We start from the raw sequence: 26,503 nt of genomic DNA on the forward strand, positions 1-26,503 counted from the left end.
TTGATATCTCGAACGGTTTGGCCGTGGCGAGGAAACGAATTTATGGCGAGAAACAACAAACAAGAAGTGCGTTATAACTTCTGCATACATTAACTGATCTTGATGAAACTTCAGCAGTGTGATCGCTGTAAGAGGCCGATCACATGGATGTGACTATTGTGAGTCAAAGTTATAGCGCCACCAACTGGCAGCAGGAAGTGTGTCACTTTCTAAATGCTTTTGACAAAAGTGGGGGGGTTAGTTTTATCTACAGTAACAAAACTCGATATGTATATTGTACTCTTCGAGCCGGACAACTTTCTAATTTACCGTAATTAGCTACGACCAACAGGAAGTCAGATATTTTGGTTTGAATGTGGATTTCAGATTCTGAGTTTTTAGCTACTCCTCCTAAGTAGTTTATTTTATTCATGCCAAACTTTTTCAACATGATGAAAATACATTGAAGATGCTAAATTGTGAACAGATATTGAATATCTCAAACGGTTTTGCTATGGTTGAGGGATTCAAGTAATGTCAAAAAAAGAATCAGGGCATGTCTCATATCTTTCTAAAATGTAATTATACACCATTTATTTTTATATAAAATTATACAAATATTAGAACTAAACCCATTTTATTCCTTTTTTTCAATTTAAGAATTATTTTTAAGTTTAAAAACAGCCAGAATGGTTGTTTAGTCAAAAATAATAATAATCCAAATCATATATAGTGCTATACTGCCCTCTTGTGTTCAAAATCAGGTAGGCCTATTGAATTTATAAATATTTATATATTAGGGATGTTACTATGGGAATATTTTCCCACCGGTTAATCAACGTGTGATTGTGTAAACCAATTGTGTAAACCTCCCGCTGGGGGGTTTAAAAACACTAACTTGAAAGCGAAAGTATAATATGGACGTCCGCACAGACATTGAAATGGTGGCGCTCGAATGAATTCCTATGGAAGTAGAAATTAACTAAACGTTCGCTCTGTTCTGCTCGCTCGTCGCCATGGACGCGCACCATTATGAATGCCAGTGCAGCCGCATACTTTTTAGTGTCACTAAAATTAGTGCAATTTCGGGGCCCGATTGCTTGAATTGTGAGTTCAATAGTCTGTTATTTTTCACGGAAAACACAACAATAAAAGAGTACAATGACAGATTCGCTTAAATAGGCGTTTTTACATAAAATAGCCTATTCCGTCATCATCTTTTCAGTCAGCTCTTCACTCTCGTGATTAATGAAATTTGACTCCTGTTGCTGATATTTGCTGCAACTTTCGTTCAGCTCACAATTTAGTAAGCAAACACGTTTCAAATGTGTTTTTATTTTATTTTTGTGTATGTGTGTGTATATGTATGTATATATATAAATATAGCTTATGTTTCAAATATGAGTTAATTAACAATCGTTGGAAAGAATGATACTTTTAAACATAACACTAAACCGTCATTAGGTGTCGCCAGGCGACCGTCTTAATGAGCGAGTCATTGATTCATTCGTTTGAACGACTGAGTCATTCATGAATGAGATAGATGTTTATGGATTGATTGGTCATTGAATCTTTGAGTCAACCGATTCGTTCAAAATGCTGAATCATTCAGTAATGAGAACGCGTTGCTGTGAGATGCGCGATGGTTCTGCTTTGATCTTTGTTTAACTATTTTCGCTGCTGAAACAGAAAAAAAGTCAATATTGCATGTAAAATGTAAGTGATTTGACTTGTGTGTGTGTGTGTGTGATTGTGTGTGTGATTGTGTCTGTTACAGTGATAAGAGTTTAACCCTTGTTAAACTTTAGGCCTTGTCTTTTTGGATATATATCTTTTTATATTAAAAAATAGTCATACAACCCATATATTTTAAATGTATTGTTTGCTTTAAATTACATTAAGATTGTATGTTTGGTAATTGAACCTGAATGAATTTTAAATGAATGTGCTATATTTCAGATCATATATTTGTTTTCCTTAAAATTTGAACTAACACTAACTTTAGTCTCATCTGAATGATAGATTATTTATTTCTGTATAAAATAAAAACACATTTGATTTTTCTTTTTTAATCAATGTAGAATGTGTAACTGAAAAAATAAACAGATTAGGGCTCTGTTTGATGACAAGAAATGAAAACCAATGCGATATGATGAATGTCCAAAAGATGGCTCCCACAGACTGTTTTTAAATAGGATTGTTTGATATTTTTTGCTTTTAAACTGTGTGTGTGTGTGTGTGTGTGTGTGTGTAAGAGATTTTGGTTGGGTGACAGTTGTAGTTTACAGTTTGACAAGAGTTTATAGCTTGACAAAAGCACAATGTTGTGTTTTATTGCAAGTGTACACAAATATAAGTAAACACTTTGCAGTTTGAATAATGTCCTGTATGAACAAAAGGACGGAGTATGTTTTTATGTCTACATTGTTCAATTACGCCACACACACACACACACACACAAACACACACACACACACACACACACACACACACACACACACACACACACACACACACACACACACACACACACAAACACTATTTTTCTAATCAGATCAGGCAAGTAATATTCTGTCTTGTCTCTTAAAAAAACAATATATATATATTTATGTATATATATATATATATGTGTGTGTGTGTGTGTGTGTGTTTGTGTGTGTATATATATAAATATAGCTGCGAGCAGCGATGAAAGGGCCAAAGCCGGCGGCACCGCCACCCCGGTTATAGCGCCACCAACTGGCAGCAGGAAGTCTGTCACTTTCAAAAAGCTTTGAAATCACCTGATTGCTTCAAACTTCACTACTATGATGTAAACACACGGCAGATGTAGACCTGGATGTAGACCTGACCTTTCAGAAGGTTGCTCTCGCATACTTTGTGGTTGATATGTGCCCTCAATGCACACTTTTGCAGAGCCCACACTGATACAAGCTCTACAGCACACTTCTTTTCGACAGTCAAAGCAGGGTTACGTTTTTGCACGTCGTGCACAATAACCCTAAAGGCACCAGGGTGGCGGTGCCACCGGCTTTATATATATATATATATATATATATATATATATATATATATATATAAATATAGCTGCGAGCAGCGATGAAGGGCCAAAGCCGGTGGTACCGCCACCCCGGTGCCTTTAGGTAACTAAAGGCACCGGGGTTGCGGTGCCACCGGCTTGGGCCCGTAATCGCTGCTCGCAGCTATATTTAAACATTGAAATTTAAAAACAAATGATTTTAAATCATTTAAGCGTGAAAAGCAGTGAAAGAGATATGTAAGAACTCATTTCGGTATATGTGTCTGAGAGATGGTTTCTGAGCTCTGAGAGACGCACATGAGGCCGCTGCTTATAGAGTGCATGAGTACTGAACTGAGGTCTTTTTGCCACCTAATTGGGTTTGAACAGCCAAATACACACACTTATGTATCAAAATGTCAGTTTTTGCGAGTTTTCTCATAAACGCAATAATTTATTTCTTAAGTGAGCGTAAACAGTTGAGAAAGCGTATGTGTCACAGTATATTGGATCCGTGCATTTGGTCTTAAAGTGGCAATAGCCTAATATTCCTGTTGCTGTCTGTGCCATTAATATTAAGCAAACAACAAAAGACTCACTGCTCCTGGCTAAATCACTTTTCTAACTTTAATAAAAATACATTTATATTTAATTTGCACAGTGAAAACTGCAGTGTTTTTTGTACATTTAATTACTTATATACAATTTATGTAGTATTTCTTATTTAGTGCTTGAATTTTTTCAGGTCTATTTCATTTGTGTCTGTTCTATTGTATTTTTTTTATCCTATTGCTTGTAATTTGTTTCTTTTTTCTTTCTTTTATCATTGACTGTTTACTTGTCTTCCGTAAGCTTGATTTTTTTTTATTTTTTATTAAAATTGCTGATGAGAATTATGAAATTTCAATGGTATTAAAAATTGTGATATAAAAACCTTATTCAAAGCAAAAATAACTATATATATCGTGATATATCGTTATCGTGAAATAAAATTACTCCTATCGTGATAGATGGTCATATCGCCCACCCCTAATTGTGAGATGACATGCTGCTTTGACGCAGTGGAGATATAGTGTTAAATGTTCAAGACTCAAGTGTAATCGTTTTCAAAGCTGGTTTTGTCCATTTTGAAAGAATATCTGTGGCATAAAACCTGAACTTTCTGAAGGCACTGTTTACTAATGTGTGTTTTTGGTTTCTGCATGTTCATAATGTTTACCTTTATTATCTGTTTGACTTTGCACATATATAGCAGGTCTGCTAATTTTTAACTCTTTTGTTTCACAGATAAAGATGTGACGGCCACAGTAAAAGTCAGTAAAGTCACTAAAAATACTGTCAAATCCCCAGTGACCAAAGGTAGAAACTCTCCACCGCTCCTTCTGTTGTGGCGATTATTGGGGACTGGTGAAATAATCAAAGGGCTCTCCGTTGGGCACTAACATCCTTATCCGTCTGGGCTTTTTTTTTTTTTTTTAAATAACCAATTTTACTGCACAGGCAGCTAATGGTATCAGCTGGAAATTATGGTGATGGGCATCCTGAAATTTTCAACTTCATGTCATTCTTGGAACTAATGCAACTTTCTAGTTCGTACTGTTTGAAATAGGTTGGCGATTGTGGGTTTGGCCTGAGGGTCATTCAGCGTGACCTCAAAGTTTCCAGAAGATTGTGTCAAGGACAGAACCACGAGGCCTAATTGATGGTCTTGTGTTTCAGAGCCGGTGGTGGAGGGTCCTGTCTCCGTGGGACGAACAGTAGGCTCAGGTACAGCCTGCAAAGAGTGCACTCTGGTCAACATGAGAACCCTAGCAGTTATTATGGGTGGCCTGGAAGTCCAGACATAATGTCCTCCTCTACATTACTCAAGAAAGACACTTTCACACCAAATGCTATATGAGAAAACAAACTAACAAATAATGAAATGAATTTGCACCAGTACAACAGGTGGTGCTGAATGACAGCAAAGCTCACACCAGTCAGGACAGATACCTGAAAGGTGCCCCGCTTTGTGCCTGACCAGTACCTTAAAGGGGTAGTTCACCCAAAAATTAGAATGAACCTCATTGGTTCTTGCAGAAGCTCAAATGTGCTGCATAACACCTATTATAAATATTTTTTCTCAAATAAAAGTTAGTACACATAACTAAGGTATTGTTGTTCGTTACCACTTGCGTGTCCGGGTCTGAATGCACTTATTGTATATGTGAAGGATCTGTACACATGACGGGCAGCAAAATCGCAGGAAAAGCTTGATGTGTACCGACAACTATACATTATTTAAGCGTATTCTCTTCATTAGGATTTTTATATAGCAACTGAGTGTCTATTTTATTCCATTATTGTTTAATTGTTTAAGTTCCATTTAATAATGTTTCTCCTTTAACCCAATTTAAAATTTCATACCGTACTTTCATACCTCATAAGTGGTAGTATAAAAAGCCTATAAGCAAGCTTAATTGTTATATACTAGTTTGACATGACAGAAGTAATGCCTAAATTCAATCTGTTCATTGTATAAAGCAATCGTGTCTCTTCAGAAAATTTAAACTAAACCGCTAAATTCATTTAGTTTTTTGAGTTTTATGATCCCTTTATGAACTTTTTGAAGCGTCAAAGTGGTAGTTGTGTAACTGTCAATGTCTGTTGTGTGTTGAAGATTGAAGGGGTTTACACCAGGTTTCAGTTGGTCAATGGCGCAGTCTTTCAGTTGCCTCAAAATAGCAACGCGCCAACAATGTGCCCGAACACACCTTGTTTTGAGACCATGCGCGCAAATGCATTTGCCATTTAAACGTGGCACAGGACGTGAAAATGATAACTGCGTCGGAGTGTGATCGTGTCAGTATTTGTTTTATTATTTAAAGGGCGCATTAGTAATATGCGCCTATTTATTACACACACATGGACGTGCAGCAGCACACAAAGATGCCAAATATTATAAATAAAAGGATTGCAATGTAAAAGATTAGTATTGTGTAGATAAAGATATAGTGGAATCCGGCTTGTCCTGTAGTTGGTCTGCTCACGCGCTTTAACCTCGCGCACAAGCAGAACCGTTTCCTCGCTAGAGAAGTGTTCAGTCTTTCCGCTTGCAAATTCCACCATGTAAATAGCGAATCCGCCATGGCGCGAGAGTAACTGGCTTTCAAAGGGAAAAGGAGATGAGACTCTGATTGGTTTATTACACGTTACGCCCAAAACACACCCATTCCTCATTAAGAGAATAGGGACAATCCTTTTTCTCATCGTTAAACTAGCAAAAGTGGATTCGGACACGCCCTAAGTACGCTTGCACCGTGTGCTTTAGACCACGCGCTTAGATCGTTAAAATAGGGCCCTAATAGTGTCAGGCTCAAAAACTAGAGTATTTGCGTGTTTTACAATTTGATATACACTGTTCAAAAGTTTGAGATCAGTAATAATATACTTTTTTACTTTTGTTATGCAATGATGCATTAAATTAATCAAAAGTGACGGGAAAGTTTTTTTTTACATTGTTACAAAAAACAAATATTTGTCAAATAAATGTTTCATCAAAGAATCCTGAAAAGGTGTATTAAGCAGCACAGCAGTTTTTGAAATGTATTATAAAATAATTTCTGAACTTGGATTAATAATGCTGAAATTTGAATCTCAAATTCAGCCTTGACATCACAGGAATAAATGACATTTTAAAATAAAATCCAATAGAAAACTGGACAACATTTTACAATATTAGTGTTGATACTGTATTTTTGATCAAATAAATACAGCCTTGGTGACTGACGACTTCTTCAAAAAAACATTTCAAATGCCTTATTGACCCCAAACTTTTAATTGGTAGTGTACTTAATATGCAATCAGTCGTGTGTTTTTATCCCCAGGCGAAACAAAAAAAATAATCAACAGACATTAAAAACATTGTCAGAGAAAGTTCATCCCAGCTGCATAATAATCTTTCTATCCAAAATGTTGTATGTCATACTTGGTGTGAAAGAGTCTTAAGATAGTGTACATGGGTCATTATCAGGAAATCCCCCCCATCTCATTTGAAAAAGTTACTGTTACACTTTTAAGAAATCATGTTTCTCCGAGCACCAGGGCCGTAACCACCAAAAAGTGAATCTCATTTATTTACAGTCAGTATTGTGCTTTGTGCAAAGTCTTTTTTTCCATAACAGAGTTGAACTTGAACTTTAATGAGATGGGTGTTAAGTGTAAACATCGAAGTGCTGATTAAGTCTCCTAGAGAAACTTATAAAATATATATAAAAAATCACCATTATATATTTTTTGAAATATGACATCACTGATTATTTTCATTGTATTATTTTTAAGTGGGAATTGTGATTGCATGACATTTTAGAAAGCATTGTAGAAAAACGACAATATTTTAGGTAAATGATTAATAGGGATATTTCCTTTTTTATTTTAAAAGTTCTTTTGCATTACACATGAAACCAAGTTAAATCTATAAAAGAATATAACCAACTTCAGTATCTTGTTTATTGGGATACACACAGAACAGCACATGCCACCAACATACAATACACTATGAATGAAAACCACATCTTAGCCTTCTATATGACTATAGCAGAATGTGTTAGTTATAAAATGAATGGGTTTTCACTCTTAATTTTGCAAAGACTTGCATTATAAATCACAGTGATTTGCAGGCTGCCAGTGTTACACTGCTAAACCAGCCTAAACCTATACCAGAGACACTCAGATTGTCAGTTTTTGGTGTTATTTTTTTCTGCAACCCACTTTACATCCCTGTGAAATTGTAATCCAAAATGTGGGCCTCCATCTGAAAGGGTTCATGTCTGACCCCGGCGGGTATTTAAGAGTTTGCTTGCTGTCGTTCCACAGTTAAAACACCCTTTGGAGGGTCTGTCTCTGAATTGCCAACTGTGAATAATTCCTTTTCAGCAGTGGTCACCTTCTAACCCGTTCCTCCTCTCCATTCTGCAGCATCTGTCTGGAGAGCATCAGTGGCGTTCTCAAACTCTCCTTTCCATGCCTTAGTGCCAAATGATTAGCAATGCTGTCCTCGCTGATGCCTTATTCACGCTGTGAATGCTACAAGTGTTGCTAGTGAGAATGTAGCAGCTGAATTAATGTTTTGTTCCACATTTACCTGTTCATCAGTCCTTTTACTGAGCCCATTATTTCAGTCTGCTTGGTAAATATTTGGTCTTTTGTTAAATGTTTTTTTGTTTTGTTTCTAGCGGCACTGCTCTAGCTATCGCATTAAGCATGCTTAAAGTTGAACATGTTACTGTTTGTATTGACCAGAAGGAATGAAGTAGGCATACTTAAGTATGCACAGCAGTTTTGGTTTACTGCTTTTTCATTTCCCCCTGCTCACACTTCTGTTTTTTTCTCTCTTCTTTTTTGAAGGCTTAGCATCATTGACACCTATGGTCTAATGAAGCCCTCATAGGTGGAGAGCTGCTTTTTAACAATTTCCCAGTTGAAATGTGGAATGTTTTGGCTGGTCTAATCTTATATTGCTGCTGCTTCCGTGCACACTAAAATCCTTTAGATGATGACCTAACTATTTGAATGTTCATTTTTATTTACATGTTTAGTGGTACAAAAATGCACCAGTGATGCATTTTGACATGATGATGGCATAACAAGTGAGGATTTACATTTCTTTTTGTGTTTGGCTCATGATGTTCTGAGTTAATGTTCATTTTCATCTTTCTCTTCACAGTGTTTGATAAGCAAGGGTTCTTGCTGAATCTGGACTCAAAGCTGTAAGTATTCTGTATGACACAATCCCTTCCTTATAGATTTCACCAATAGAGAAAATGTACATAAAATAATCTAAATGTGTTAATACATCGATCAAGAGCAAACAGCCTTTTAGTTTATCTAAATAATTTATATTTTATTTTTTACTATCATGATTTTTAGATTACATAAAGAATGTGTATTATAGGGATTCGATGCTGTTTCTTTTTCACCACATTAGCCTTTCTACTTTCACTTGTTCAGTTCAGTCGTCCTGAAGTGTAAGAAATTCATTTTTAAAAATACAAATGTTATTGCTCCAAAATACATTGCTTATGAAATTATCCCCACACTTTTGAATAGTAGTGTTTAATATATCAAGTGGTTGTAGCAATACATATTATATAGAGAAATATAAATGAATAAAAAATCTAGGGTACTAATAGTCTTAAAAGCAATAAAGGCTTTTGCCCCCATTCAGTGCCATCAGTGTCTTTGAGCAATCTATTCCAGCGGCCTCGTGTGACGTGTTGTGATGTATGATAGGTCTGTGTGTGGTAGGTATATGTTTACATTTCATCTTTGAAGCACCCATACTCTCAGACTCTCACCTCGCCCTAATTTCTCAGTGTTGAGCATCAGAGAAGGCATGTCTGTCCACACCATGCGCACGTACAATAAGCAAAGCCTTCGACAGGTTTAGATTTCATTGACGCTGTGAGCAAAAACTGTCTGTGTGGTGCACTTCATCATTCAGCTGGCCTCAATCCACCATCCGCTCTGTTCCTCAAAGACTCAGAGCTGTCACGACAACAAAATATGACACTGTCCCAATGGGCCAACCACTTCATCAAAATGAAGGCTTCAGCAAATAAGTGTCTTGTGGCTTTTATTTTAACTGTTTAAAAGGCACTTAGTGTCGGACAATGTGATTTGATGTTGAAACCTGGGGTTTCGGCATTTTATCAACAATGTAAATTCGGATTCATGTAAAACATGGTTTTGTTTTTTTATTGCGTTACTGACACTTCAGAAAAATGGACGTAGTTATTTAATAGTGATTTTTAATCCAGTATTGAGATTAACACAGTTGATGCTTTAGATGCCATTTAACAAGGTGGTCCAGCCAGCATGTGTTCATTCTCAACCACCTCCAGTCTCTGATAGACCCGATTTCTCACACACACACACACACACACAAACCCATTGGCCTCTCAGACCTGACCTGTGTCCTCTTCACCTGTTTATTTGAACTGCTTTCATTGTGAGCTGCAGGTTATTAATGATGCCACTCAATTTAGGTGGTAGGAGCGTGCATGCTGCCCCCATCCATTTAGAGGATTTCTCAATATTTTATTATTGTTACAACCACTTGATATATAATGTATGTCCAAAAGTTTGGGGTCTGTAAGATATTTTTATTTTAAAATATTTTTGAAAGAATTATCTTATGCTCACATAGGCTGTATTTTTTGGTCAAAATCCAAAAATAACAGTTTTATATGTTAATATAGTTTAAAATGTAATTTATTCCTGTGATGGTGGTAACTGAATTGTCAGCATCATTAATTTATGTTACATTATTTTTTTGAGGAGTTCGAAAGAACAGCATTTATTTGACATAGTATTTTTTGTAACAATGTAAAAAGTCAGATTTAAAAGTATAATTTATTTTTTCTTTCTTTTTTTAATCTTACCGACCCCATAATTTCAATGTTGTTGTAAATATATCTAAAAATAATAGAATACTGTAAGTCTTTTAAAAAGAGGCCTGATTGTTCCAGGTTCTGTTCAAGTTTTTAACTTTTTTTGTGTCATACCAAATATGTTTGACTCCCGTATAACTACCCTGATTAAAATGAAAACATTTAAATAAAAATTAAATTCAATAAAATGCTGTAAGCAATAAACATTAAAATACACAGTTTCTAAAAGTATAACCACAAGATTCCAAACATTACAGATTTTAACAAGACATGTGTTATATGGCATTGCTGTCTGTAAATCATTGTTTGCATTGTGCACAATTCTGTCACGCATAACCAGATGTTTATTCATTTAGAAAAGTAGACAACTTTATAGTTTGAAAAATAAACTAGCTTTATGGAATAATTAGTGTAAGTACTTTACATTTCAGCTTTTAAACAACCCGGAACGCTGGCCCTGTTTAGTTTACTGAGCGTGTAACCAGTTTTTGCCTTTTAAATAAAACTGAGGGGCAAGTCAAAATTGTTTTCTGTGGTAACACATCATACCACAAATGCTGTCTTTAGAGCGTTAGCTGTTTTGAGCTTGGAACATTCTTTCCGAACAAAAGTATGAAATAAACACGCTCACTGTTTGTGCAGCCAGCAAAATGTGTTGCATTCCTATTGTTTGACTCTTTCATTTATTTAACACATCAGCGATAAACGGAGTTTCATAAAGTAATCCATCACATCCTGATCTAGATGTCATCCATCATGTGTCAGGCGAGATAAAAACAATATACCTCAGATTCACCATTACCCTGTAGCATAGTTATGCTGTCTGATATTCCTGTCAGGTTTAACATTTACAACCCAAAATGAATGCCTCCTCTTTCTTCTCCTCTCTAACTGTCTACAGGCCTCCGGAGTTGGTGTACAAGTATGGAAACCTCAGTGAAGGATCCTGCAAACCTGGCTATGCAGCTGCCAAAATGACTGCTATCTATCCAAAGTATGAACCGATTTTTTTATTAACATAATACTCAGGGTTTTTAAACGATAAGACAATAAGAATGACCCATTGCTTTTTTTGTAACTTATTGTACATGTTGTTGCACAATCTGCTGTCTTAAATTAGCACTGATATTTAGGCCACTAAAAACAGTTTACGTTTCGGCTGAAATTAGTGCTTTTCCGATGTCTTTTTCGTGCACACATCATGTATAAGCTATAACAGGTAAATATGATCTGTACAACATATTCATTATATTTTTACTTATCCTGTTAGTGATGTCTTAATCATAATTATTTAAAGAGCCCCTATTATGCTTTTTCAAATATTACCTTTCATGGTAAAGTTTCATTAAAGTTGTTGTCTCCTAAAATAAAGAAGTGTTGAGTTGTAAGCAATTTCAGTCTCATTTCCTGTTACATACCTTTGTAACAATGTACTGTAACAAATTTGCATAATGCCAGCCTTTGGTCTTCATTGACTGCCCGCAAACATCTACTTTGACCCTGTACAAAACACTCTAGTAGTTTGACTAGACACACTTGTAGCTGAGGATATTATTATGAGAAAATTAAAGTTTTTTTACCTAGGGTGCAAAAGAAAATTAGGAAGCTTTAAAATAGCATAATAGGGGCACTTTAATGTATGTTTGAATTAATCTGCCAAAATATATATTACAGCCAGCTTTTAAATGTTTCTACAAATTTGAGTAGAAACTAAAATTGATTATTAAAAAACTGCCTTGCATGCAGTTTAAATGTTTGTACAACTCAGTTTTTATTTGACTGTTGTTATTACATTAAATATGTAATAATTTCGGTGTTGGTGTTTCAGTAAAAATTATTTGGTGCAGCATAGTTAAAGTTAGCTGTCTGAAATGGGTGATATTGTTGGAATTATATGGGGGATTGGAAAAAATAATTCTCCAAGACAAATTTATAAATATAAAATGATTTGTTCATCAAAGTGGTGACTGACAGAAAAACATTCGTATTGTTGATTGCTGATATATGAATTGAGGTCTACTGCAGTTTCACTTGAATTTGCGCACTGCTAGATGTGGTTGTGTTTTGAGAAAAGGTATTTCATATTTCAAAAGGAGGATAATTGAAGATGGCAGATGGGATGGATGTTTGGTTGGAAGAACACAAATAAGCTTTGGCTGAATGCTGTGATTTTGTTCATCTTTTTTTTTCTTTTTAATTTATGTTCAGCTTTTTTTAAACCTGCTTTTGATCTGGAAGGCTTTGCCATATTGAGCCCTCTGTCGTCTTCAGAATTAAGTACAAAATCTGTGAATGGAAGACCGCTTTGTTAAAGATTTACTTCTTTAGTCCCGATTTGCCAAGTTCCTTGTGTATTCAACTCTCCCTGGTTTCGAGAGACACTATGTCACTTCTCAGCTACGAAGCCCCTGAGGCCAGTCTCATAATATCTCAGATTGAACAGAAAGCTGTTCCTCTGATCCTTTAAGTCCTTGTTAATTTGTGACCTACCACAACAAACAACCACTTCCGCATGCTCGCCAGCTCCACAATGCGCCCGTTGTAACTCTTTTGGAAGTGGACAGGGATTCTGTCTTTGCGGCTGAGAGGAAAATGCTCTGTAAAGCAGCCACTGTGGAGAACCGAATGAGTCAACTTCTTCCATTTGACTAAATCCTCAGAGCGCTCCTCGACTCTCAATGATGTCACAAAACACTCAGCGACCCTCGGTGACGCCATGGCCCTTTGATGGAGCTTTCCATATTTGCTGGCATCCATATTCCATTGTTCCCTCATCTTTAGGATAATTCTCCTGCTGGCTATTGTTAGCAGAAGTCATTTTTCCACTACAGCATGCCCAACGATGATAAACATTAAGCATCACGGTTTGGTTTGTTCATGGATATTTCTCTCATCGCCATAAGATTGTTTAGAAATAGCTTTTCCACCAATCAAGCAAGATTATTTTGGAAGGGATTTTAGCAGCTATCAAAAAACAGTAACTATCACACAATAGCAACAGCAATATTTAGTCAGATGGTTGCCCTGGATTGATTTAAACAAAAACTGACTAAACAAAAATATTAATTTAAGGAAATAACCTTTCAAAGGAGAGAGAGAGTGTAAAGAAAACTTGACAAGAATGACAAGTTCACGTTGCAGAAGATGCAGTTTTGTTTTGTTGTTATTTGTCTAGAGGCAGTACAAGCATCAAGAGACCCATAAAGCAGAGCAATGACTGAATTGGTGCCTAAAACTTTTTAACAGGTCCCCCAATTAACGGCATATGTGTTAACGGTGTCTACAATGTGTCTCTAATTAACATGTGATGGATCAAGGTTCTCAGGGTCTCTGTTTATCTTTCGGGGTCAAAGGGCACTGCTGCCACATCATTACAACACAAATATTTGAGCTTTTTTATTGCATGATAAATTATTTATAATGATGTTTAGGATACATTGATTCAGTTTAGATGTTGCCAGAATCACGGTGAACTAAAGTCGAAACATTTGATGTACTGTTTGAATGTATAAAATAGATTATTGGTTTCACGAACCGACAATGTACAACAATACTTATGAATGATAAATAAACTGTTGTTCCTTATTAATTCATGCTCATTAATATTATAAAAAGTTTGAAAAAATACAAAGTTATATGTAGACAGAATATGTAGTGGCATTAGATTTAATAAATGCTGTGAAAATTGCGTGCATGTCCATGATACCTAATGCATTAACTAATGTAAACAAATGTAACCTTATTGTAAAGCGTTTCCATATTTAAAATATATCGAGATATTTTTTAAACACGATATGGATTTTGACATATCGTATATATCGATATATTGTTTATATTTAATCCTGATTTCGCCACTTTGCTTGTTTGCCTTCTCTGTGCTGTGCTCGCCCCCGCCTCCTTGCTTTTGTTCCCCCTCCCCTCGCGTGTTGCCTCAAGAACAGCTGGCCAGTAACAAAAGTTATTTTTCGCGGATTATATTGCTTTAACACGCAAAATGGTCAATTTCGGTCTTCGTGAGTATACTCTAAACATAGTCGGTTTTGTCTTTAATAAGCATAAAACGCATGCCAGTATTATGAACGCAGGGTCCGTGCACTAGCTCTTAAAGTGACGGCAGCCATATGTGTCTGTCATTCATTTTGTTGTCAATACAAGAAAAGATAGCTTTAAGTTAAAGGAATCAGGATTAATAGCATATGTATTTAATTTATTCAGGACTAAAATACTACCCAGTGTTATTTTCCATTTGATTACTTTATTCAGTTTCTGTATATGAATCACGTGATTAATAATAATGACGAAATTCAGGCCCTGTGTTTAATAAATAGAAATAATTCGAGCACATAAACTTTCATATGGAGGATTAAATAAGATTCAATTTATGCAAGATTTCACAACTAATCACTGACACTGTACCACAGCCAGGTTTTAAGTTTCTTAAGCATCAAATAACAATGACTCTGAATTTGATCCATTAATCGAACTTCCATAGTGCATAGTTCTGCCTTGAATTTTCTCATTTGGTTACATTCTGTTATGGAAAATTAATTTTCTATTGATTGTAGGCCTATATTTTGAGTTGTATTCACATCCATTTTAAAGATATCGAGATATATATCGAATATCGAGATATAGCAAAATATATCGAGATATTTTTTTTGCTCCATATCGCCCAGCCCTAGTCTGGATTTTAAAATGCTCAAAACTACATATTTTTATTGATTTTAAGTGATTTTTACATTCTTTTAAAATGAAATCATTTTTTAAAATGCTATACTCATGGTGAAATTCAAAAAATGTATTTTTAAAATCTAGAAAAACTTATCAGCCTCACTAATCAGTGGTTGGATAAAGTAGGGATGGTCCTATTAGGGTTGAAGCCCAATTGCATGTATGTGGTCATTTGGGCAATTGCTTGTCTCTCCCTTTAGCGGTTTAATTTTAATAGGGGATCCCTGCATGTGTAGGAAACCACCTGAAGCCTCTGTTAGTCCAGTCGTTGGCTCACCCATGGAATCAACTTTATTTTCAACACCTCTACTCCTTTCCCCAAATTGTTTGTATTGGACTCTTAAATCAAATGTCTTGGTTGAACTTGAGCGGGCGGTTATAAAAATACAGCCCCCAGTGAGAGATAGCCATGAGGAAATGAGCACAATGTGCACAGGCCTCCTGTTCAGGACCCCTTTATGACAAGCAGACCCCTGTCTGTCTTTAGACCTAAAGCTCTCTCACCCAGTTATTTATAATGTGAGTTAGTCCGCACCCCACAAGCCACAAGTTAATTAATCACAGTTTGTTTTGGCAAGACTTTGCTTTGTCTCCTTTTATCAGGTGATATCAGAAGAGTATCCGATGCGACCGTTTTTTCCTTTTTTCTTGACGTTGTCGGACATCCTCTAGCCTTAAGCGATTAGTACATGAAATAGACACACTTTTATCAGAGTCTGTTTAACAGTTGCTAATAGTGAGCCCATTCATTTCCTCATCTCATTTCCTGCCATTGCTCTGACTTTTTCTTCAATTGACATCATCTTTGTCCTCTTTTTCCCGACATTTCAGACATTGTTGTAGATTTAGATGGTTTAAAAGCGACCAGAGTCCTCTGTTACCAAAAAGGCTTGTTAAATGGCTCTCTTTAATGTGAATTTTGATGGTCTTGCCACTCTGTACTTTGGAAAGGATTTTGGGAAAGGAGTTCTGCTGCTTTTTCTTCCTAAAAGCAGGAGCTGTATTTTTAAATGTCCCGTGTGTTCTCTTTACTGACCCATGATTAGTCTAAGTTTTCTTAAGGGAACCCACTTTTTTCAAACCATCTGTACCTCTCGCCAAGCTTTCCTTGTTAGTCTTCCCCCTGACCAATCTACTGCAATATTCGAACTTAATTATAAAAGACCCCTGAAAAATGATCCAATATCCTCATGTTTGTAAATGAATAATGAGCCTGTTGAGCTGGGAGGGTCGTAAAAACAGACATCCATCGCGTGGCCACACTTACGGAAGCAGAACAGAGTTCACGACTTGTTTGTGGAGGATGCTTCTGCTGTCTTAAACTTGCTTGGTTCTTATAAAATGACCTCTGAAAGGGATCTGGTATTGAAAAATGTAGTTCGATGGCTTCTGAAAGTTCACACTGCTTACCGGCAACTTTGAGCAGCTCAGTGTTCCACTTCCTGGAGATTTCCCATTTGTATTGCTTTAAATGTTGTCGAAATGCCCGTTGGTAGCAGGCGTAGTAGATAAGAAATGACAGCGAGGATCTGTGGGTCAGAAGCACAGGCATCCATCGTTGCATTTGCACATCAAGCTTTAAGAGGGGAGTGTGCTGGGAAATGGCCTCCGGGTAGGGTATCCCTGACTCCTCTTGAGAAGGGGTGAACGGAGGCCTGGGTTCGTGATTGATTGGTGCTGGTTCAGCCACACTGTTTTAAACTTTAATCACAGGTCAACGCAGAGATGAAGTGAGACCTCTCACACACAAAAGGCCCTTTTGACTCCCCAAGCTCCTGATGTCCAGGAAGGGAATGTGTGGTTTGGCTATATTTTATTAGCCCTTTTGATATGGAATTGATGGAGATGTTTTTGGTACTGTGCAAAATCTTCTAGCAGTCTTCTATTAGATTTGCTGAATTTACATTTTGTCTACATCTGAATGTTAGTTGTCCATAGAATGTGCATTCATTATATTTTGTTTCTTATGCTTTTGCAGGTTTAGTAAGCCAGCTTCCATGTTTCTGGACCGAAACTTTAAGCGGCTTGCAAAAGTTACCAACTATTTACCTCCATTTGGATTTAAAACACAAGGTATGTATCTTTTTTAAAATAGATTTGTTAAGGTTGTCTTTGCCCTTTAACAACAATGTTCTCCAAATGCTGTCTTGTTTCCAAAAACCGGTTCTTTTAATGAACCGTTTAAAACGACAAGTTGATGATTTGAATCGGTATGAAGCACTTCTTTAGAGGTCTGCACCGGATGGATTCTTAGTCTCGCTCCCGCTAAATTCTTTTTCCACAATTTGTTTTTAATATTGTGTCCTGTTTCCGCATGCAACTTCCACATTTTGTCCTGTTGGACCTTCTGGAGTTTTTTGTCTTCCTCTCTCGTAAGATGCAGTCTTGTTTCGTTGCCACAGACTAGGGCTGCACGATATTGAAAAAACTGACATTGCGATATGTTGTTTTTCAGTGATATATATTGTGATATGAAAACAATTTCACCAATTGTAAATTTACAGCTGGTTAATTTTACAATTCACAAATGTAAAATAACACTGCATAGTCTTCACTTTATAAATTAAATATAATTCATCTTTGTTAAAGCTACAAAAGTGAATCTTTTGTATTTTATTTTTATTTTTTTTATTAACATTGAGACAGACAGCAGCAGGAATATTAGGCTTCTGTCACTTTAAAGGGGGGGGGGGGGGGGGGTACAATGGTGTTTCATGTATTCAGAGTTGTTTACAGTGTTAAAGAGATGGATTCTCATGCTAAACATGGCCAAAGTTTAAAAAAATATATTTTGGACGAATAACGGATAATTTCTGTGGCGAAAATCTTACTTCCGGGTTGGTACAAGTTTCGGCTGGGTTTTTTTTTTCCGATTGTGGATCTAATGACGTAGACGAGAGTGGAACTCCTTATATGAGCATTTCTCTCGGAAAAGCGCGCCCGCGCACACGTCGACCAGAGGAGAGCGAGACCGCGCACATCAACGCGCATCAACAGGAAATCATCGGCGGAATGCATAGGAATGTCTTTAAATACATTTGTTTAGCTGGCCACTGTAGGTGTCTGTTTGTTTATTGTAAAACCAAATCATGTCCTCATAAACCACGAGTAAACGCACACAAATGTAAGTTATAACTCGCGTATGACATGGTGTTCTAAAAACACTGCGCTCAATTTCAAATCATTTCTACTTTAAAAAACTCCCGCCTCTGTCGGCATCAAACTACACCTCCGACTTCCCACATGTACACCTTTTAAGGAAAAAATAAATAAAAATACGACGACATAAAGTGAAAATTAGTCATTTACAAAAACCGCTAAGCAAATATAAGTTACAGTTCCAGTACACACCACATAGAGACGTCCTGCTGTAGTCTTTGCTGCTGCTGCTCGTCTTCAATTTCAGCCTCGGGATCTGATTTGGGATCAAAAATGTATGGCTGAATCTGATTGTTACCCATGGTTTGTTTTGGGATGTCACAGCTTCCAGACGCACTCAACGCAAAAGCTTTGCGCGCTCGTGATTATTTAGCTCCGCCCACACTGCACGCCACTAAATAAAATAATGAAATTAAATCAGAATCCTATCTGGAATATTACTGGACAATAATACGTCTCTGGTCACAAAAATTACTCCTGTCATAAACTCCAAATGTTTTAAACTGTTAGCGATCATGTTTCTTTATAGCAGTAGGATGCCAAACTCTTACTATGATCAACCATCGCCGGTTCAGGACAGGAATGACCCTGATATTGCAGGAGCGTCTGAGAGAAACCCTCTGTTGTGTGTACGTGGCCTGATGTAATGCACAGTATGGCAGACATTTATGTACTTCAGTGATGCGGAGGTTTTATTCCATTCAACAGAGAACAAGAACTTCATTCTACTGAGCTTTGTGAATGTATCAAAGAGAATGAGACATTCTGAGAAAGACCTGCAGATAAGATAACGGTTTCTTGAAACCAATTGGTTGTTAATGTAATCCTCCGTTGTCTGCTCAGTTTTTTTCCCCCTCCATCTGAAAAGACGATTACATCTTAGATTTCAGCACATTGTCAAATGTTCCAGCACTTGAGGGCAACGGGCACATAAGGGTACCTTGAATGTAACCTTTGTGTTCGGTTAAGGGCTGCCGTGTCCACACACATAAAGACTTTCAAAAGAGCAGGTCCCATGTTTACATTACACCTGGTTTCTGTTTGCTGCATGGATCGTGAGCCTAGCGTGACTTCACTTTTAACTTTATTCATTTGGATAGGTGATACGTGTGGTTCTTGAATAGAGCTTGACAAAGGTTCTCGAGTCGTGGGCCAGAAAGGCATAAAAATAGATGTCTTATTTCTGCACTACCAATTCTGATATACGCGATCCCTGCGGCCACCTACGACTTTGTGATTTCTGCTCTTGATTACGTCGCCCTCAGTGGAAAACATTCAGTCAAAGCATTGCAGATGGTTTTGTCGACCGTAAGGTAATCCCAACATCCTTTAAAGACGGGAGAACCGAATACCTCAAAGGAGAATAAACCATTAGGGCTGTTTTGACTGTAAGTTTGGCCTTTTAAGTGCCTTACAGTATTAAGTAGCCTCTTAAATGTCTCCAGTGACTCGGGATGAAGTGTCACTCTTAGCTACTTTGGTGAAGTTCCTCTAAAACTCACGATGAATTGTTTAAATAGTTTATGAGCGTGTTTGATCGTTTTTTAAACAAAAAAAAAAGCTTCTTGACAAACATTACATGAAAGAAATGTCATTATGTGACTCGTGCTCTCAGAAGTCATGCTCCAGATGTTTTTTCTTTTTTTTTTGCGATATTAGCCCCTCATGTTCTCAAAGTATTTGCATTTGCAAGTATTTTGCAAGTTGAGGATGAGGGGCTCGTTTGTTTAAACTGCCAAGAGTGATACTTGGCTGAAATGTTCATAACGTTTATCTGAAAACAATTCAAACCTATTGCTCTTCCCATTTCTTTGTGAAACCCTGATATATACAGATATCAGGGTTTCACAAAGAAATGGGAAGAGCAATAGGTTTGAAATTTGAATTGTTTTCAGATAAACGTCATAAACATTTCAGCCATATATATATGCAAAAACAGCGTCGGGACCACACTGGAATACGAAACGAATATATATATATATATTCGTTTTGTATTCCAGTGTGGTCCCGACGCTGTTTTTGCAGTGCGTGGTGATGCTTGATGAGAGCCGTCAGCACTTTGTCCAAACAATGACGGCTACTCCCTGCTGCTTTTTAATCATTCAGGTCACAGTTTAGGGTCAATGCAGATTTCCAGCTCTTACGTTAGCTTTCACACTACACCGACTGTTGCAGTTCTGGAGGATGAATCAATTTACAGACGGTTTTTACATGCTATATTGTTGTAATCACATCCATTCACTTCAAACCAAACCACAGGACTACATTGGTGCATCCTATTATGTTTGCCTCTCAATAACATAGCGTCTATGGCAATAAAAAAGATAATCTCACATGTGAGCTCTTTGTTGTCAGAAACAGTAATGGTAGTCATTAGGGTAGATGCTTTCAAACCACCGGACGAGGTAAAAAAGGAAGAATTATGTACAGATGTAGATTTGGCGCCTCACACATACTGCAAAGTGCCTAGCAGACCTCCCAAAGTGTTTCCCTCCATGTTATGCCTTTTAGATTCTTGTTCATTGGAATATAGTTAAGGTCAAAAAGGTATATTGGGAAAATGGGCAAGTCCGTACTCCTTGAATTAGCACTTTTTCAATCCGTTTCATTCTCATCTTTGGCCTTTTATAGTATGCATACGGATGCTTTAGTTACCTCAATGGATCACACTAATGCAACCTTACTAGGAAATCCGGTGTCTTCGCTGATATCAGACGGCATAATCTGTGGCTTCCACGAATGCCTTCGAGGGTATCGGAGGAATGATCGCTATGACCAAACAGCTCTGTAAATTTACATCACGAGGTGACATACTAAAGGCATTGGAGAGCATTAAATTGAAGTCTTTGGCACAGGAATTTTACTTGTTTGCAAATGGCATTCCACTTTTACAGACTGGTTTTTCCAAGGTGTCAGTAACCTATTTTCAGTTGCTAATACAACTTCCAGAAGCCTCCGAGCAAATAATACAATCATGCTTCTCCATCAGACCACCAGGAGTGTAGATGACTGAGAAAATCATTCGAGTCAGATTAGAGCCATAACCATTTATAGATGTTTTTGTTTCATCTTTTTGTTCTATCTTGTTATCTCTCTCTCTCTCTCTCTCTCTCTCTATAGAAAGAATCATAGATGTCATATTATCTTCCACAAAGAATTATGGACTGGGTCCAAATTTGGATAGGTAAGACTTTTTTTTAAATGCATCACTCACTATAAATTAATTTTCCTAAAGGACCATGTCCTGAATAGGTGTCTTGCCATCAAAGCCATCTCTTCTGAGTTATGTTCATTGATACGTTGTAGATTTTTATTTATAATACTACCATTCCAAAGTTTGAGGTCTGAATGTTTTCTTGTTTTTTTTAGGTTTTTGAAATAAGGCTTATGCTCACCAAGGCCGCATTTATTTCAATAAAACATTAATAATACGAAATTATTATTTCATTTTAAAATAACTGTTTTCAATTTTAATATATTTAGAAATGTCATTTTTTCCTGTGATGGTAAAGCTGAATTTTCAGCATCATTAATCCAGTATTATTCAGTGTCACATAATCCTTCAGAAATGATTCTAATATGAAGATTTGATGCCCAAGAAACATTTATTATTATTGTCAGTGTTGAAAACAGTTGTGCTTCTTAATATATTTGTGGAAACAGTGATACTTTTTTTTTTTTTTCAGGAGGCATTTAATTGAATTGGAAATCTTTTTTTAACAATGTAAAAGTATTCATGTTTAGACATTTTTTATCAGTTTAATACATCCTTGCTGAATAAAATAATTAATTTCTTAAAAATTCTTTGTGTATATTTTAATGTGTATTATGCATAAAATGTTCTGATTGACTCTGATTGTCATGGTTTGCATAACGCATGTATATAGTGTATCATCTTTTTACCTGACCTTTTTTAAACTACAGTTATAGGCAATATCAGGTTAGGCTTGTGTCAGTTTTAATAGCTGAATATGGTTGTAAACTAAAGATGTATGCAGGTTTTGGAATAATGGCACCTGTTTTCTCATATGTTCTCTTTGCAGTTTGAGTTGTAAAAGGTGTGTAATAGTAGGTAATGGCGGTATCCTTAGCAACAAGTCTTTAGGATCCCGCATCGACGAATACGATGTTGTAGTCAGGTGAGTGCCCACAGTCACCATGTTCTGCTTTTTTAATGTCCAAATCAATAAACAGAAAAAACAAAAGGATTGTAGACACAAATGCAGCTGATTTGCACTTTTTAGACTCAACGAGGCCCCAGTGAATGGTTACACCAGAGATGTAGGTACTAAGACCACCATGAGGATAACCTATCCCGAGGGGGCCATCCAGAAGCCTGAACGTTATGAAAAAGATTCCCTCTTTGTCTTCTCTGCTTTCAAACCTCTCGACTTTAAATGGTTGAGACAGATGGTCAACAGAGAGAAACTGGTAAGACCTTATTTCCCTCAGTAAAATCTGTATTGTTTTTTTGTTTACTTGTTAAGGTCTCATTATTTATTTGAGTGTGAGGTAGAATGATTCCAGTTGTTTTTACAGGCCCTTTTTCTGCACTATATTTTATTTAACTTTTATTAAACTTGAAATCATTTATGAATTCAGAGTAATGTTAATATTGCCCTCTAACCACAAAATTGTCAATGCAGTATTTTTTTGTAAAAGGATTTTTATAAGGAATAGCTATAGAAGAAAAGGCTTCTATTGTTCAAGGACTTTGTCTCATTTTTAGCATGTGGTAAAACATTCTCCTTCCAGGTTTGACTGACATCTTGTGAATTAGCCTCTTAATCAGGTGGGTCGGCACGTCTGAATGAGCTCTCTCTTATCTCACACAGTTTTAATGGCTCTGCCTCCATCCCATTTCTTATCACACAAAGAGCTAGCATAAGCACTCCTTTCTCCTCTGGAGTCGACTGACTTGGCTACTCAAGGACGTGTTTTTTTCTTTTCCAGTCTTCTGCCATGTAATCATGGTCAAGGCGTTTGGTCGAGGCGTGTGTGGTTTCCCCCATAATCTCCCTTTCCGAATATACTTGTCTTCCTCAGCTGCACACCTGCTTGTTTTCCCCTGTTGTCAAGTGGGAATCTGGCGGCAACGTGCCTCAGGAGTTCCCGGGCCAACACAGCTGCTGGGCTTTCAGCGGACCAGCGCTGGATTTCTTTTTTTTACAGGATGACATTTGTCAATGTGCAATAGACTTGGCAGAGGAAGAAAAATAGAGAGCTATTTGATCACCCTCCCTCCCCTCTGGCCCCTGAAAAGAGCCCGATTTGTCTGAACATCTGATCGTAACAAGCTGGACAGTGGAAAGTGCTCAGATAATTGATCTGCCCTCTGACTTCTGATACATTGGCTTTGATCCCATGGAAGGAAGAATTTCCTTCACCAAATGAGGGGTCAAGAAAGCTCCAATGTGTCTGCCATAATGTTAGAAACAGCATTCAGAGGATGGTGACTGATGAAAACCATAGTATTAGGTAACAGAACAGCTTGAAAAAGGAACATTGAATGTTCATGCCATACTGGAATCTAACGGGGAGGTTCTTGGTTTTTAAAATGGTTGTAAATGGGCAGTATTTATACATCCAAGATAATGCAAGAATAGTTTAGATACCTGACACTTGCTAATAAAAAAGACAAGCACGACTCGTACTGCTGGTCATATTAAGCTTTGGTATGCAACTCGTCCTTAGTGAATTAGGTTTACATGCACACCAAAATTCTGCTTTTTGCAACGTTACATGCAAACGTTTACATGTGCTTTTACTTTTCTAAGCAATCACAATAATACAGTTGGATTTTTATCCGATGGATAGTAAAATGGGCAAAATAAACTTCTTAGCCTTACGATGAAGGAGGGACCCAAGCCATATCTAGAAACAGAATATCACAGAGACCACCCAGAATACCCTAGCAACCACATAGCAATTGACATAAACCACTAAGAACACCTTAGCAACTGCATAAAAACCCCTGGCAGTGATTTTTGTTCAGGCAAGCAGCACTCCGATTTTCTTCCGAAAACGTAAAAATGCAGTTCCTGATTGTTTTTCTTCCTCCGGCAGACAGCCACAGCTGTAAAAGATGTTTATATCCAGCTAGTCTTCGTGACCTCCCGTGCATGTATTAAGTTGTAAGAGTATCATGTTTAAAGTGGAGTTTTTAACCGATTGTCACTTGACAAATGAAGCCTATCACTATTGTGAATTCTTACAGATGAAAAACGACTGACTTCTATTCATCTCTCTTGATCAACGTCAGACTCTGAGAGCCCCTTGCATTCCCTCGCTCCCTTCTCAAACAGTTTAACTTTGGCTGTGTTTATTTTTAACTGGCGAAGGGTGGTATTTTAGGGCCAGATGAAAATCTGACTAAGCGTTTATCTAGTTTGTGCACTCTATACGTACTGCAGATGTTTCTTTGAGTAATTTGAGTAATCTCTAAACAATAACAGCCATTCATCACCATGCTTAATCACACATAATCTTATCAAACACTGTGTCCCTAACAACAGTATACAGTGCATCTCATGTTTGAAAACAAATACATTCCCTGCAGGCCGCTTCCAAGTCTTATTTAGATCTTACGACATATCTTTGAAAATTTCATTGCTGCAATGAAAAATCCCGTTGATTGACATGTGGTGATGTTGCTGCTACTTTGCCAAAATATAAACGCTTCCCTTTATTGGCAGAAACCTGGTGGTGAAATGGAAAACGCTTTGTTTGTGCAAGCGGTGACAACAGCGATTGAGATCCATTGTGTGGCGACGTCTTTCATTTGGAGATGAACGCATAAAGGCATGTGCGACTGTGTGGGCAGTTGGCTTTAGAAAGGCACGTAGCTTTAGACTTCAGTGTAATCCTTGACTAGCACTGACTCCTCACTCTCTTCATCTCAAACAGTCACACTGATGTAACTTTGAACAGTGGCTGCTTGCAGCTTTGAAGGTTTTTTTTTCTCTCTGCTACTCTTTTGTACGGGTGGAAGGAATGCCAACCTTTTCAGTTCGTAACTTCGTATTGACAGAACAGTAGACGTGTGTCTTCCCAGCATCTTCCAAGAATCTTGCTGGAGTTCACCTGAATATTATGCTATGAGGCATGAGCGCTCTTCACAAATCCAACCACCTGTTAGTTGAATTATTGCATTTTGATGAAAGATTATGAAGACAAACAATTATGTTTTTGGAATAACATGCATGTGATGAATATTTAACAGTAATGTCATGAATGTGCATTAAAGCCGACATAAAATCAAAATTAGTCATTGTAACAAGGTTAGGTGTTACGGGAAGAAAGGGGCGGGAACCGGCGAACATTCCAACAAACTTATAATCATAAAATAAACAAACAACAATACAAAAGTAAAGGCGGCAGCTCCTCGCGGGCAACTGCCGCCACATATAAACAAAACATAACATAAATAGTCCAGGCCTGGTCCTCTCTCGTCCTTCACTGTCGTCGCTCCTTCTTTTATGCTTCCGCTCTTCCGTGAGAGATACGAGACCGTTCACTCACGGCCCTCTGCCTCGTCCTGCTCGCCACAGCCATATTTATTTTCTTAATGCATGTTATTGGTCTTATAGAGTGCTGCAGGTATAACATATATTTGTAGCCCAAAACCCAGGAACAAATTGGGATTTTAGCACTTTTTAAGTTCCATCATCCTGAAGTCAATGGGGTTTTTTTTAGTCTGTTTTTAGTCAGTTTTTGGTCTGTGGTGTTTTTTTTTTTTTTTTTTTTTTTTTATAATCCTGAATTAAAATGTCACATCTTGATTTTTGTGAAAAGTCAAAATAATTTTCTGTGGTCACGGAGTTGAGTTAGTTTTGATCTTGGAACATTACTTTCACACTAAACACTCGACACAACTCGGATTTGTTAAAACTCCATAAATGCGTCACATTGTTCTCTTGATTTCACCTATTTTAGTCATTCAAAATGGATTAACGCCTCAGAGGTCACTGATGTAAAAACATGCGAAGGAGCCTGATTTGAAAATGGGCAATGGGCTAGCCGTCATGTGTGATAAGAGCGTACTTAATTAACGAGTCCTAGAGTTCACGGAGGAGCATGTGGCTCCCACGATAATTATTTTCATTCAGAATACCATTGACTAGGTAATCCTCTGGCTTCTCTCTGAATATATTTACCCATCACTTCTTTCTTCCATATGTCTTAA

At 37.1% G+C, this 26,503-nt stretch overlaps 1 protein-coding gene across 5 annotated transcripts in view; it reads left to right on the forward strand.

The window, feature by feature from the left end:
- The window catches only part of st3gal3b (ST3 beta-galactoside alpha-2,3-sialyltransferase 3b), a 60,127-nt gene that overhangs the window by 14,934 nt on the left and 18,690 nt on the right, over positions 1 to 26,503 (forward strand). For 2 of the 5 annotated variants that reach the window (XM_056260789.1, XM_056260791.1), the window contains 8 exons: positions 4,286 to 4,357; positions 4,718 to 4,765; positions 8,703 to 8,745; positions 11,330 to 11,422; positions 17,138 to 17,232; positions 21,439 to 21,502; positions 22,362 to 22,457; positions 22,563 to 22,749. In XM_056260789.1, the coding sequence (XP_056116764.1) occupies positions 4,286 to 4,357; positions 4,718 to 4,765; positions 8,703 to 8,745; positions 11,330 to 11,422; positions 17,138 to 17,232; positions 21,439 to 21,502; positions 22,362 to 22,457; positions 22,563 to 22,749 (698 nt within the window). The remainder of the gene's footprint in view (positions 1 to 4,285; positions 4,358 to 4,717; positions 4,766 to 8,702; positions 8,746 to 11,329; positions 11,423 to 17,137; positions 17,233 to 21,438; positions 21,503 to 22,361; positions 22,458 to 22,562; positions 22,750 to 26,503) is intronic. The other 3 variants (XM_056260790.1, XM_056260792.1, XM_056260793.1) reach the window with 2 other exon arrangements.

Source organism: Rhinichthys klamathensis, unplaced genomic scaffold, assembly GCF_029890125.1.
Source record: "Rhinichthys klamathensis goyatoka isolate OS25496 unplaced genomic scaffold, OSU_Roscu_1.1 h1tg000178l_1, whole genome shotgun sequence".
NCBI classification, from domain to species: Eukaryota; Metazoa; Chordata; class Actinopteri; order Cypriniformes; family Leuciscidae; genus Rhinichthys; species Rhinichthys klamathensis.